At 50.0% G+C, this 14,480-nt stretch overlaps 1 protein-coding gene across 3 annotated transcripts in view; it reads left to right on the forward strand.

The window, feature by feature from the left end:
* LOC143293375 (DNA mismatch repair protein Mlh1-like) overlaps positions 1 to 14,480 on the forward strand; it is a 182,461-nt gene that overhangs the window by 150,289 nt on the left and 17,692 nt on the right. For all 3 annotated transcript variants that reach the window (XM_076604183.1, XM_076604184.1, XM_076604185.1), the window contains one exon: positions 14,222 to 14,441. In XM_076604183.1, the coding sequence (XP_076460298.1) occupies positions 14,222 to 14,441 (220 nt within the window). The remainder of the gene's footprint in view (positions 1 to 14,221; positions 14,442 to 14,480) is intronic.

Genomic DNA, 14,480 nt, shown 5'->3' on the forward strand with positions numbered 1-14,480 from the left:
CATTCTTCATCACAGCAAAGGAAAGTTCCCCGTGTTACATTACATTCTTCATCACAGCAAAGGAAAGTTCCCCGTGTTACATTACATTCTTCATCACAGCAAAGGAAAGGTCCCCGTGTTACATTACATTCTTCATCACAGCAAAGGAAAGTTCCCCGTGTTACATTACATTCTTCATCACAGCAAAGGAAAGTTCCCCGTGTTACATAACATTCTTCATCACAGCAAAGGAAAGTTCCCCGTACGGAGGACGTCGACACAGCTGTGTGCTGCACCCTCTGAAAGTTCAAAATAATTGTATTTGGAGGCATCGCCTTCCCGGCAGGGAGCGCTGTCGGCGGGCAGGCTAGGATACCACTCGATCCCCCCACCCCCACCCCCCTTCATTATTTAAATGTCGGCTCCATTTCAGGATACGTTGTTGTTTTGTTGTTGTTTTTGGTGTTGGGCCGTGTATTTAAATCAGCTTTGTCAGCACACGGCGGGGCCTTCTGGGTTTGGGGGAGTTCTCCAGTTTTGTCCGGTGTGCTTTTGACAGCGGAAGAGAATTTGTGATCGATATGGACTGGGGGATGCGTGTTTGGCTATCTGAAAAGAAGACAGTAAATTGAAGTGATAAAGGAACGTTTAACCTGGATACGGCAAAACAGACAGAAAAGGGGGAAGTGGAGGAACAGTAGAACTGCACAAGTGATATGACGTGAAGAGGTGGTGTGTGTTGTGCATGAGATCAGGCTTTTGTCGTCACACTGTGCGGCAAGCTTCGGCAAGCTTCCTGTCTGTCTCAAGTGATGTGAAGTGAGTAACCAGGGAAACAAAGTAATTTGTTGTCAAGGAAATGCAAAGCGGAAAGGGAAAAGACGGGGGGGGTGGGGGGGGGCTGAAGGGGGGAGCTGTAATGAGATAGAGAGGGGCATTGAAGTGGTCACCGTGGCACAGAAGGGGGTGCCACTCCCCAGTCCCGTCCTGTGCAGGAAATCCAATTGGTGCGGCCAGACTTGAGTGTGCACTGCTGCAGGGGGTGAGGGGTGACGACAGTGGTGTGCACTGCTGCAGGGGGGCGGTGAGGGGTGACGACAGTGGTGTGCACTGCTGCAGGGGGGGCGGTGAGGGGTGACGACAGTGGTGTGCACTGCTGCAGGGGGAGGGGGGGTGAGGGGTGACGACAGTGGACACTGACGTCTGTCTGTGACGTGACCCCTGCTGGGCCTGTTGCAGCAGTTGTAGTGGTGGTGGTAGTAGTAGTTGTTGTTGTTGTTGTTCTAATTGTAATAATGATGATAACAAATTGTTATTGTTATTATAATAATAATTATCATACTACTACCAGTGTAGGGGGCTCTGGATAGAGGTAGTACCTTTGATGTCTGGCAGCTGTGCTCCTTCAGGAGCAGACGGGCATCACTGGTCCTCATCCATCTCCTAAAGCTCTCACGTGTTGGCTCCAAGCGCCACACCCTGGTACACCGCCTCAGCTGGCGGGCTAAACCACGTGAGGGGGTGGTGTTGACACTGCACCACTAGGGGGCGGAAGAGCTGCACAGCCAGCCAACGGCTAGGGTGGAAGGGCTTCCAGCAAGCTCAACGACTAAGTGTCCGGGGTCAAGGCGACCACCCAGGTATTGGGTGACCTCGGCTGTGACCAACGACCTGGAGAGGGATGGGCTCCGCCAGGCCACTCAGCCCAAGACACACCATGATGATGACAACCCCCACTCATTCCATACCGGATCGGTCGCCGCCCGGGTCACCAAGGACCGCGTCTTCTGCTGCACACCAGGGCAGAGGCGAAAAATATGCTACTGGTAACACCTCAGCAAAAATCAGAGGCAGAGACAACATCGTGATTGGCACATGGAACGTCAGAACTCTCCGTGCAGCAGGAAAAATCAAAGAACTGACATACGAGATGGAACGATACAACTGGAACATCATAGGGCTTTGTGAAGTACGCTTGAAGAACATTAAAGATCTCACAACTGAAGAAGGCCACAAACTGTACTACAGTGGCAAAGAAGACCGCCACGAGCATGGGGTAGGTTTCCTCGTCCTCAAGAACATCACAAACTGCATCTTGGGATGTCGCCCAGTTTCAAGCCGCATCATCACCATTCGGCTCAAAGCCTCACCATTCAACATCACGATCATACAGGCGTACGCACCTACCTCTGACTACGAGGACAGCGAGGTTGAGGCATTCTACGACCAACTACAAGACATCGTGAACCAAGCACCACGGAAGGACATACTTGTGGTGCAGGGCGACTGGAACGCAAAGGTTGGAGCAGACGCACAGCCAAACTGGCAAGGCAACTGCGGTCCTTTCTGCAGAGAGGCATCCAACGACAGAGGTCTCAGATTGTTGGAGTTTGCCAGATACAATGACCTCATATTGGCAAACACACTTGGAGCGCACAAAAAATCCAGAAGATGGACCTGGCAAAGCCCTGGCGGAGACTACAACAACCAGATCGACTAAATCCTGGTGAAGAAACGCTTTCGGTCCTGCATCAACATCGCCAGGACCAGAAGCTTCCCAGGGGCAGACGTGGGCAGCGACCACAACCTGGTCATTATGACCTTCCGAATCCGCCTCAAGAAGATCGCAAAGCAAGGTACCACACGAATGAGATTCGACCTTGAGAAACTGAAAGACCCAGAGGTTGCAGAATCTTTCAAAGCCATGATTGGAGGAAAATTCGCCGCACTGACCATCTTGCAGGACGAAGAGGTGAACATCGACAGAGAAACAACTGCATTTAACACTGCAGTGACTGAGACTGCCAAAGAAGTTCTGGGCACAAAACGACCAGTGAAGAAGCCCTGGGTCACCCCTGACATCCTCGACCTATGCGATAAACGAAGAGCACTGAAGAACAAGAAAGGCACCCCTGAAGGAACAAACAAATACAGGACCGCCAACAAGGTCAAATCCAGCATGAGAAAAGCAAAAGAAAACTGGATAGAACAACAGTGCTCAGAGATTGAAGACAACCTGCAAAAGAACAACTCAAAAAGAGCGTACGCAACTGTCAAAAACTTGACAACAACCAAGCAAGGACGAGTCAGCACCATCCAGGACAAATCAGGGAAATGCCTCATTGAAGAAATGACAGCGCTGGACTGAATATTGCTCCGAGTTGTACAACCATGACACCAAAGGTGACACTTCAGTTCTGAACTGTCCCCCATCAACCAACAACGACAGCCAGCCAATTCTTCGGGAAGAAGTAGAGGCAGCAGTGAAGACACTGAAAGCAGGGAAGTCAGCTGGCGTCAACAACATTCCCGCCGAACTGATTCAAGCTGGAGGCGAAGCGGTGATTGATGCCCTCACCACCATCTGTAATAAGATCCTGCAGACGGGAGAGTGGCCAACCACCTGGACACAATCATTGGTCATCACAATCCCCAAGAAGGGCAATCTACAACAGTGCAAAAACTACCGCACTATCAGCCTAATCAGCCACCCCAGCAAGGTCATGCTAAAGGTCCTTCTCAACCGACTGAAGCCGCAAGCAGAAATGATCATCGCCGAAGAGCAGGCCGGCTTCAGAGCAGGGAGAAGCACAACAGAACAAATCTTCAACCTGCGCTTGCTGTGCGAGAAATATCTCCAGCACCAAAGAGACCTCTACCACGTCTTCATTGACTTCAAGAAGGCGTTCGACAGGGTATGGCACGCTGCCTTATGGGCCACCATGCACAAATTCAACATCAGTGAAGACATCATCCAAGCCATACAGAACCTATACGAAAGAGCAACCAGTGCAGTCCTCTTCAATGGTAGCACGGGTAACTGGTTTAGAACCACGGTCGGAGTCAGACAGGGCTGTCTACTCTGTCCCACTCTCTTCAACCTCTTTCTTGAAAGGATCATGACTGACGCCCTGGAAGATCATGTGGGAACTGTCAGCATTGGAGGCAGAGTCATCACCAACCTGCGCTTTGCCGATGACATTGATGGCCTGGCAGGAGAAGAGAAAGAACTCGAAGAACTCGTGCACAAACTTGACAAGACATCATCAGCCTACGGCATGGAGATCAGTGCCGAGAAGACCAAGGTTATGACCAACAACAGCCAAGGCGTAACGTCCAACTTGCACGTAAACGGTGAAAAACTGGAAGAAGTCTCCTCCTTCAAATACTTGGGTGCCATTGTGTCAGACGAGGGTTCGAAACCAGAGGTCCTGTCCAGAATCGCGCAGACTACTGCCGCACTGAGTCGATTGAAGACTATATGGAAGGACAAAAAGATCTCCCTCTCGTCCAAAATCAGACTAATGCGCTCCCTCATCTTCTCAATATTTCTATACGCTTGCGAATCCTGGACCCTCACTGCAGAACTCCAGAGAAGAATCCAGGCCCTGGAAATGAGATGCTTCCGCAAGATCCTGAACATTACATACAAAGACCACATCACAAATGAGGAAGTGAAAAGAAGAGTCCAAAACGCCATTGGCCCATTCAAAGACCTGCTAACCACAGTGAAGGAACGCAAGCTCCGCTGGTATGGACACGTTACACGATCAGACGGCCTAGCCAAAACCATCCTGCAGGGTACCGTACAGGGAAGGAGGAAGAGAGGCAGACAGAGAAAGCGGTGGGAGGACAACATCAAAGAGTGGACGGGCCTGCCATTTGCCACAACTCAAAGGGCCGCTGAGGACCGAGGCAGGTGGCGCGAGCTGACCAGGCAGTCATCCATGGTGCCCCAACGACCCACCCACGGGTCAAGGGATAGATGAGATGAGATGAGACTACCAGTGATAATAATAATGATAATGGTGATAATAATGACGATGATCATGTCTTTCACAATGAACCTGTAGTAGTAGTAGTAGCAGTAATGATAATGATAATGATGATGATAATCTTATGATGGTGATTATTATTACATAGCATTGAAACTTGAACAAGTGAATCGAAGTAAACAAAATGGCAAAATCTTTTTAAAGTAGTGCATCGTCAGACGTTTTAACGATGTTCAGTTTCAGTTTCAAAGAGGCGTCAGTGCGTGCGGGCAGATCCATACAAGCTTCTGCACATACGCTTCAGAGAGAGAGAAGAAAAAAATGGAAGTATATGACCGCTGCATGCATGAAAACGGTACACAGGAACTAAATACATCCAAGCGGACAACGAGTGTGTGTCGGGCTGTGATCTCTCCTCTGTCTCTCTGTCTCTGAGTCTGTCTCTCTCTGTCTCTGAGTCTCTCTCTCTCTCTCTCTCTCTCTCTCTCTCTCTCTCTCTCTCTCTGTCTGTCTGTCTCTCAGAGTCAAGAACTTTTTGTGGGCTGCATGACATGAAACCGTATTTAATGCTAAATATGGACAAACATTTGAGAATTATAACTACGAGATTTAGGTTGGGTGTGTCGGGTTTAGCAACGCATCGTTACAGATACAGGAAACCTAATTACAATGATTTGATTTGCCCTTTATGCCAGAGAGGAGAAAAAGACGAAGTACATTTTGTGCTGAGCTGTCCAGCTCTTGAAGAGATTAGAGAAAAATATATTCCATCTAAATATTACCGACAGCCTTGTACATTCAAGTTCAGTTTGTTGATGTCTTCAAAACGACAAAATGATGTGCGGAATTTGTCCATCTTCCTGCACAAAGCATTTAAATTTAGAGAAATTGCAACTTCATGATAATTATGTTTTGTTATTATTAATGTTGTTTCAAGTCATTTTCTTTTTCTTCATATCTGTTCAAACAAATGCGACGCAACAGATGCTGTTTGTGTACCCCTTCATAGGGGCTATGGCCTGATGAATAAATTATCCGTATCTCTCTCTCTCTCTCTCTCTCTCTCTCTCTCTCTCTCTCTCTCTCTCTTACACACACACACACACACACACACACACACACACACACCATGATTAAACAAGTGCAACATCTGTTCCAGCCATATAAATAAAATCATCAATAAAAACAGAAGTGGAAACCCACGTCAAGTGCCTGGGTGCCACAAGCCTCATCAAGTGATGGCCGTGAGGAGTGGAGCCACAATGTAACAACACTGTGTTCGTGTTTCAATCAAGTGGGGGAAACAAGGGTGGTCTTTGCAGGGTCTATTCTGCTGTGCGGCCTCCTGGCGACCTAACATCATTAATCATAGAATGATGACAATGGATACTTACATAGCACACTGTCCAAAAATGTGGTAGGTGCTTTACAAAATACCTTTGTCAACATAACGCATTATATCAATGTTAAGTTCACACACCAAAATGTGATTAACAAACTACGTGTGTGTGTGTGTGTGTGTGCAGCATGCACTTAGCGCACCTAAAAGAATCCACGGCAACAAAAGGGTTGTTCCTGGCAAAATTCTGTAGAAAAATCGACTTGGATAGGAAAACATATAACTGCAGGCAGGAAACAAAATACAAATTGGTGGCGCTGTCAGTGAAGCAACGCACTCTCCCTGAGAGAGCAGCCCGAGTTTGACACAGAGATCTGTTGTGACAAAAAAGAGTGATACAGCGTGGACAGTAGGACAGCAAGGGAAGCAGAAAAAGAAGAAAGGAGGAAAGAAAGAAGTGAAGAATGCAGCGTGTTGCAGTACTGCTGGCCACACTTGATGCCAGGTCCCTGACCAACGTCATAGCATCTTGTTCGTCATGCATCTTCCCGCCAGGTCCCTGACCAACGTCATAGCATCTTGTTCGTCATACATCTTCCCGCGTGTGTGTTGTGATTGGTGTGGACTGACGTTCTGATCACAGGCTGCTAGTGTTTGCCAGGCAAATTGCTGCCAGGAACCACACAACTTTGGGGAGGTTGCACGGGGGGTGGGGGGGCGGGGGGGGGTGGTCTGTTCAATGTCAATGTGTATCACCCAGTTAGTTGTATTCAGGGATATACTCTGGTGGCCACTCATTTTCCGGATGTGAATCGAATTTGTAATCGTCCGTGTGCAAGTTTCTCTTCCGTCCCCCCTGCTTCTGTCTCCCCCCCCTCCTCCTCCCCCACCCCCCTCGGTCACACACACACACACACACACACACACACACACGAGCGCTCAGGCACACACGCTCGCACACACGTATGTACGCTCGCTCTCTCTCGCTCGCTCTCTCTTTCGCTTGTTAATGATGATGGTGATCATTCTTCGCAGTAGTAGCAGGCGAAGGCGAGCTCTGTGAACGGGGATCTGGTTACACCTTCTTCTGGAGTGGACGAGGAAGCAAAGAGCGACGTGAGGCTGGCGTTGGTTTTGCAGTAAAAACAGCACTTGTCAGCAAGCTAGCTGGAATCCCAAAGGGAGTCAACGATAGGCTTATGACCATGAAACTCCCACTGGCATCTGGCCAGAAGCACCTCACCATTGTCAGTGCCTACGCCCCAACCATGACCAACCCGGATGAAGTGAAGGCGAAGTTCTACGAGGACCTTCACTCTGTCATTGCTGCCATCCCTAAAGCAGACAAGCTCATCATTCTTGGGGACTTCAGTGCTAGAGTTGGCTCTGACTACATCTCCTGGGATGGAGTGATTGGAAAGCACGGTGTGGGCCACTGCAACCCAAATGGATTGCTTTTGCTTCAGACCTGTGCAGAGCACGAACTGCTGATAACCAACACAGTTTTCTGCCTCCCTACCCGTAACAGGACGTCATGGATGCACCCTCGCTCAAAGCATTGGCATCTCATCGATTATGTCATCGTCAGGAAAAGGGATAGGCAAGATGTATGTGTAACAAAGACCATGTGCGGCGCCGAGTGTTGGACAGACCATCGCCTTGTAGTCTCGAAGCTGAATATTCGAATCCAACCCAAGAGACGCCCCCAAGGCCAGAAGGCTCCAAAACGGCTCAACATCGCTAAGCTGAAAAGCATCACCATCAAACAGTCCTTTGTGGAGCTGCTGGAAGATCGTCTGGAATCCGCCTCTCTGGACAACCAGAATGTGGAGTCTGACTGGAAGACCCTGCGTGAGCTGATCTATAGTACAGCTTCAGAGACCCTGGGACCCATGACCAGAAAGCACAAAGACTGGTTTGATGAAAACTGTGATGAAATCAAGCAGCTTCTGGATGAGAAACGCCGTCTGCATCAAGCCCACCTGAGCAACCCAAAGTCCACATCAAAAAAGGATGCATACAATGCCATCCGCAGGACTGTTCAGCAAATGTTACGCCAGATGCAGGATAAGTGGCTGAGTGACAAAGCTGATGAGATCCAGGGATATGCTGACAGGCACGATATGAAGAGGTTCTATGATGCCTTAAAAGAAGTCTACGGCCCCACATCCTCAGGATCATCCCCCCTCCTCAGTGCAGATGGGAATACCTTGATCACCGAGAAGGAGAACATTCTCGAACGATGGGCTGAGCACTTCAACAGTGTCTTAAATCGCCCTTCCTCCATAAATGATGAAGCCATAGACCGTCTCCCACAAGTCCCCACCAACGAAGCACTGGACGTTCCGCCAACACTTCTTGAGACCCAGAAAGCAATCCGTCTGCTATCCAGTGGCAAAGCACCTGGCTCAGACTCCATACCAGCAGAGGTCTACAAGGATGGAGGCACTGTGCTGACTGAGAAGCTTCATCAGCTGTACTCACTCATGTGGAAAGACGATCCCCCAGGATTTCAAAGATGCATCTATCATTCACTTGTACAAGCGAAAGGGGAACCGGCAAGCCTGTGATAACCATCGGGGCATTTCCTTGCTCTCCATCGCAGGCAAGATACTTGCCAGGATCCTACTTAACCGCCTCACAGCACACCTTGACCAAGGTCATTTGCCTGAGAGCCAATGTGGATTCCGGAAAGAGCGCGGAACTACTGACATGGTGTTTGCCGCAAGGCAGCTGCAAGAGAAATGTCAGGAGCAAAATGCTGATCTGTTCTCCACCTATGTCGACCTCACTAAGGCCTTCGACACCGTGAGTAGAGAGGGACTGTGGAAGATCATGGCCAAGTACGGATGCCCTCGGAAATTTATTTCCTGGGTCAGCCAATTCCATGAAGGCATGCAGGCTCGAGTCCAGGACAATGGTGAAACATCTGCTCCTTTTGCTGTCACAAATGGTGTCAAGCAAGGCTGCGTCCTGGCTCCAACGCTGTTCAGCCTCATGTTCTCTGCAATGCTTACTGATGCCTTCAGAGATGGCGATGTTGGAATCGGCCTAAAGTACCGAACAGATGGCAAGCTGTTTAACCTCAGAAGGCTTCAAGCAAAAACGAAGGTCATGACAGACATCATCAGAGACTTTTTGTTTGCTGATGATTGTGCCCTCAACGCTGGATCTGAAGCTGACATGCAACTCAGCGTCGACAAGTTTGCCACTGCCAGCAGGAACTTCGGCCTTACCATCAGCACGAGGAAAACTGAAGTTCTCCATCAGCCAGCCCCAGGGAAACCCTACGTTGAGCCCAACATCACAGTCAACGGTCAGAGACTCAGTGCGGTGGAGCGGTTCACATACCTTGGCAGCACACTGTCACGAAATGCGACCATCGACGATGAAGTGAACGTCAGGATTGCAAGAGCAAGCGCAACTTTTGGTAGACTCAATGCAAATGTTTGGAACAGAAGAGGCATTAGTCTTGAGACCAAGCTAAAGGTCTACAGAGCAGTAGTTCTCCCCACACTACTGTACGCCTGCGAAACTTGGACAGTGTACCAACGACATGCCAAGAAGCTGAACCACTTCCACACAACATGCCTAAGGAAGCTACTGAACATCAAGTGGCAAGACAAGACCCCAGACACAGAGGTGCTCGCAAAAGCCACCCTTCCCAGCATCTTCACCATCCTGATGCAGTCCCAGCTTCGCTGGGCTGGACACATGGCGCGCATGCCAGACCATCGGCTGCCCAAAAGGCTCTTCTATGGCGAGCTGCAACAAGGGAAGAGATCACACGGAGGTCAGAAGAAGCGCTTCAGAGATACTCTGAAAGTCTCTCTGAAAGCGTTTGATATCAACCCTGACTCCTGGGAGGAATCTGCAGTGGACCGTGACAAATGGCGCGCTGCTGTGCACAAAGGCGCCAGGTTGTGCGAGGCCAACAGGACTGCTGCAGCTGTTGAGAAGAGGCAGGCCAGAAAGTCACGGGCAAACAAGCTCCCTGACAATGATATGCCTGTCTTTGTCTGCCCCAACTGTCAGCGAACATTTCGTGCGCAGATTGGACTATTCAGCCATCTGCGCACTCACAGATAGATTCATGAGCATCCTTCCCCCCACCCCACCACCACCCTCCCCCCATCCCCCATCCCCCATCTGGATGACAACGATGGTCATCGTCGATCTCGATGGACACACCACCACCAGTAGCAGAAGATGTAGCAGTGTTAACAAAATTATTATTTTTGTGTCGTTATCGTTAATGTTGTTATTGTTATTGTTGTCACAAGGACAGATTGGAAGACTGGGCGATGCCTAAAATCTTTATCCTTGCGTAATAAAGTTTTTGAATCTTGAATCTCTCCCTTCCTCCCTCCCTCTCTCCCTCTCCCCCCTCTCTCTCTCTCTGCCTCTCTCTCCTCTCCCTCTCTCTCTGCCTCTCTCCTCTCTCTCTCTCTCTCTCTCTCTCTCTCTCGCTATATATATATATATATATATATATATATATATATATATATATCTGTGCCTCTCTCTCTCTCTCTCTCTCTCTCTCTCTCTCTCTGTCTCCCTCCCTCCCTCCTCCTCTCTCTCTCCCTCTATCTCCCTGCCTCTCTGCCTCTCTCTCCCTCTCTGCCTCCCTCCCCTCTCTCTCTCTCTCTCTCTGCCTCCCTCTCTGTCTCTCTGCCTCTCTCTCTCCCTCCCTCCTCCTCTCTCTCCCTCTATCTCTCTGCCTCCCTCCCCCTCCCTCTCTCTCTCTGCCTCCCTCTCTCTCCCTCCATCTCTCTGCCTCTCTCTCTCCCCCCCCCCCCCCCCGCCACCCCAAAGGACCGTTTCAAAACAACCCCCCCAAAACATGTTATAAATTGGTTTAACGAGGGAACAAATAAACCAACATTGACATTTCCGCGTCTGTCCCTCTGTTTAAAGTGCGAACATTGGGAGGGGGGTGCGGGGGTCAAAGGTTGGAATGTCTCTGATGTCGGCCGTTAGCTGTTGACTTTTATTGTCCAAATGGTAACCTACCCCCACCTGTCTCTTTCCTCCCTCCCTCCCTCCCTCCCTGCCCCCACCTCCCACCCCTCCCTCTCACTCTCCCTGTCTCTCTCTCCCACTCACTTTCTCTGTTTCTCTCTCTCTCTCTCTCTCTCTCTCTCTCTCTCTCTCTCTCTCTCTCTCTCTCTCTCTCTCTCTCTCCCTGTCTTACTCCCACTCTCTCTGTCTCTCTCTCTCCGTGTCTCTCTTCCATTCTCTGTCTCACTCTCTTTCTCTCGCTCTCTGTCTCTCTCTATTGTCTATCTCTCTCCCTGTCTCTCTCTCCCTGTCTCCCTCTCTCTGAGTGTGACCCCCCTCCCCCACCCCCGGCCCCCACATCTCCACTTCACCTTGCCGTAGAGTCAGCATGAGGGGTGGTGGTGGGGGGCGGGGGGTGTAACGATGACAACCAGCACCATTCTAATGCTTCATCGAGTCCCTTTCTTGTCACTGGCCACAATGAAGCCTTCTGGAACAGACATGGGGGGAGTTGGTGTGTGTGTGTGTGTGTGGTTGTGTGTGTGTGTGTGTAGTTATGTGTGTGTGTGTGTGGTTATGTGTGTGTGTGTGTGGTTATGTGTGTGTGTGTGGTTATGTGTGTGTGTGTGCGTGTGTGGTTATGTGTGTATGTGTGTGTGGTTATGTGTGTGTGTGTGTGTGTGTGTGTGTGGTTATGTGTGTGTGTGTGTGGTTTTGTGTGTGTGTGTGTGTGTGGTTATGTCTCTGTGTGTATGTGTCTGTGTGTGCATTAGAGACACACACAAACACACACACACACACACACACAGAACAGTGGTCACATTGGTAGCTATCACTAACAGGGTGTCACATGTTAAGTTAAAAAAAAACAAAAAAAAAACAGGGAAGGTTTGTGTGTGTGTGTGCGCGCGCGCGCGCGTGTGTGTGTGGATAGCGAACGCTTTTTTTTTTCTTTGTTTTTTTTTTTATTTAATGCACACTACTTAAAGTGTCATCGGTGACTAAGTGCACAGGCCTTGAACCTCCATCACAGTCCCCACCCCACCCCCACCCCCCACACCACACCGGTGATTTTGTTTGTGTCAAGGAGACGTCAGTGCGTAGCGGATTGTCCATCTGTGCTACACTGATGGGAAATAATGAAATGAAATAAATAGATAGAATAAAACGATTGACCTTCTGACCCTTACTGAACCCACCTGTGTGTTCCGGCCTTGAGAGTCTGTCCTGTGGTGTCCTGGATCGTCCTCTGTTGTCTGTCTGTCCTGTGGTGTCCTGGATCGTCCTCTGTTGTCTGTCTGTCCTGTGGTGTCCTGGATCGTCCTCTGTTGTCTGTCTGTCCTGTGGTGTCCTGGATCGTCCTCTGTTGTCTGTCTGTCCTGTGGTGTCCTGGATCGTCCTCTGTTGTCTGTCTGTCCTGTGGTGTCCTGGATCGTCCTCTGTTGTCTGTCTGTCCTGTGGTGTCCTGGATCGTCCTCTGTAGTTGTCTCTGTCCTCTGGTGTCCTGGATCGTCCTCTGTAGTTGTCTGTCTGTCCTGTGGTGTCCTGGATCGTCCTCTGTAGTTGTCTGTCTGTCCTCTGGTGTCCTGGATCGTCCTCTGTAGTTGTCTCTGTCCTCTGGTGTCCTGGATCGTCCTCTGTAGTTGTCTGTCTGTCCTCTGGTGTCCTGGATTGTCCTCTGTAGTTGTCTGTCTGTCCTCTGGTGTCCTGGATCGTCCTCTGTAGTTGTCTGTCTGTCATGTGGTGTCCTGGATCGTCCTCTGTAGTTGTCTGTCTGTCCTGTGGTGTCCTGGATCGTCCTCTGTAGTTGTCTGTCTGTCCTCTGGTGTCCTGGATCGTCCTCTGTAGTTGTCTGTCTGTCCTGTGGTGTCCTGGATCGTCCTCTGTAGTTGTCTGTCTGTCCTCTGGTGTCCTGGATCGTCCTCTGTAGTTGTCTGTCTGTCCTCTGGTGTCCTGGATCGTCCTCTGTAGTTGTCTGTCTGTCCTCTGGTGTCCTGGATCGTCCTCTGTAGTTGTTTCTGTCATGTGGTGTCCTGGATCGTCCTCTGTAGTTAACTGTCTGTCATGTGGTGTCCTGGATCGTCCTCTGTAGTTGTCTCTGTCTGAAGCAACGTTGATCGCAGGTTATGAGTGTTTGGGTTCTAGTGGTTGAACGTTGTGGGGACAGGGCGGGGGGAGGGGGGGGGTCTTAGTGGTGGTTGAATGTTTGGGGCGTGGGGGGTGGATTGACTGTATGTTGAGGGTAGGGGTTAATGGTGATAGTTGAACGTTTGTATGATAAGGGGAGAGTGGGGTGAATGCTTGATAAGGGGAGAGAGGGGTGAACGTTTGTGTGACAAGGGGAGAGGGGGGTGAATGTTGTATGAAAAGGGGAGAGGGGGGTGAATGTTTGATAAGGGGAGAGGGTGGTGAACGTTTGTATGATAAGGGGAGAGGGGGGTGAATGTTTGATAAGGGGAGAGGGGGTGAACGTTTGTATGATAAGGGGAGAGGGGGGTGAATGTTTGATAAGGGGAGAGGGGGGCGAATGTTGTATGATAAGGTGAGAGGGGTGAACGTTTGTATGATAAGGGGAGAGGGGGGTGAACGTTTGATAAGGGGAGAGGGGGGTGAATGTTGTATGATAAGGGGAGAGGGGGGTGAACGTTTGTATAACGGGAGAGGGGGGTGAATGTTGTATGATAAGGGGAGAGGGGGGTGAACGTTTGTATGATAAGGGGAGAGGGGGGTGAACGTTTGTATAAGGGGAGAGGGGGGTGAACGTTTGTATGATAAGGGGAGAGGGGGGTGAACGTTTGTATAACGGGAGAGGGGGGTGAACGTTTGTATGATAAGGGGAGAGGGGGGTGAACGTTTGTATGATAAGGGGAGAGGGGGGTGAACGTTTGTATGATAAGGGGAGAGGGGGGTGAACGTTTGTATGATAAGGGGAGAGGGGGGTGAACGTTTGTATGATAAGGGGAGATGGGGGTGAACGTTTGTATAAGGGGAGAGGGGGGGTGATTCGTGTGTGTAGGCACACGGATCAAATACGCACATCATCGTCATCAACATTATTATCATCATCATCATCGTTATTATGATTATTATTATTATCATGATGATCATCATGATTCCATGCCAGGCGGGGACAGGGTGTACGCCCACCAGATGGTTCGCACGGACAAGCGGGAACAAAAACTGGATGCCTTCCTTTCCCCCGTCACCACCGCCACCACTGCCACTGCTGCTGCGTCATCATCTGTTGCTGCGTCATTGGTGACGTCATCAGGCACCAGCAAGACGTCAGTAGTGACGACGCGTGAGACGTCAGAGAGCAGCCAGGAGGAGGAGCCAGCGTCCAGGTCAGTGTGGCAGTGTGGGGTATTTGTCATCTTTTTCCT

The sequence above is a fragment of the Babylonia areolata genome, chromosome 19 (assembly GCF_041734735.1).
Source record: "Babylonia areolata isolate BAREFJ2019XMU chromosome 19, ASM4173473v1, whole genome shotgun sequence".
Taxonomy (NCBI): domain Eukaryota; kingdom Metazoa; phylum Mollusca; class Gastropoda; order Neogastropoda; family Buccinidae; genus Babylonia; species Babylonia areolata.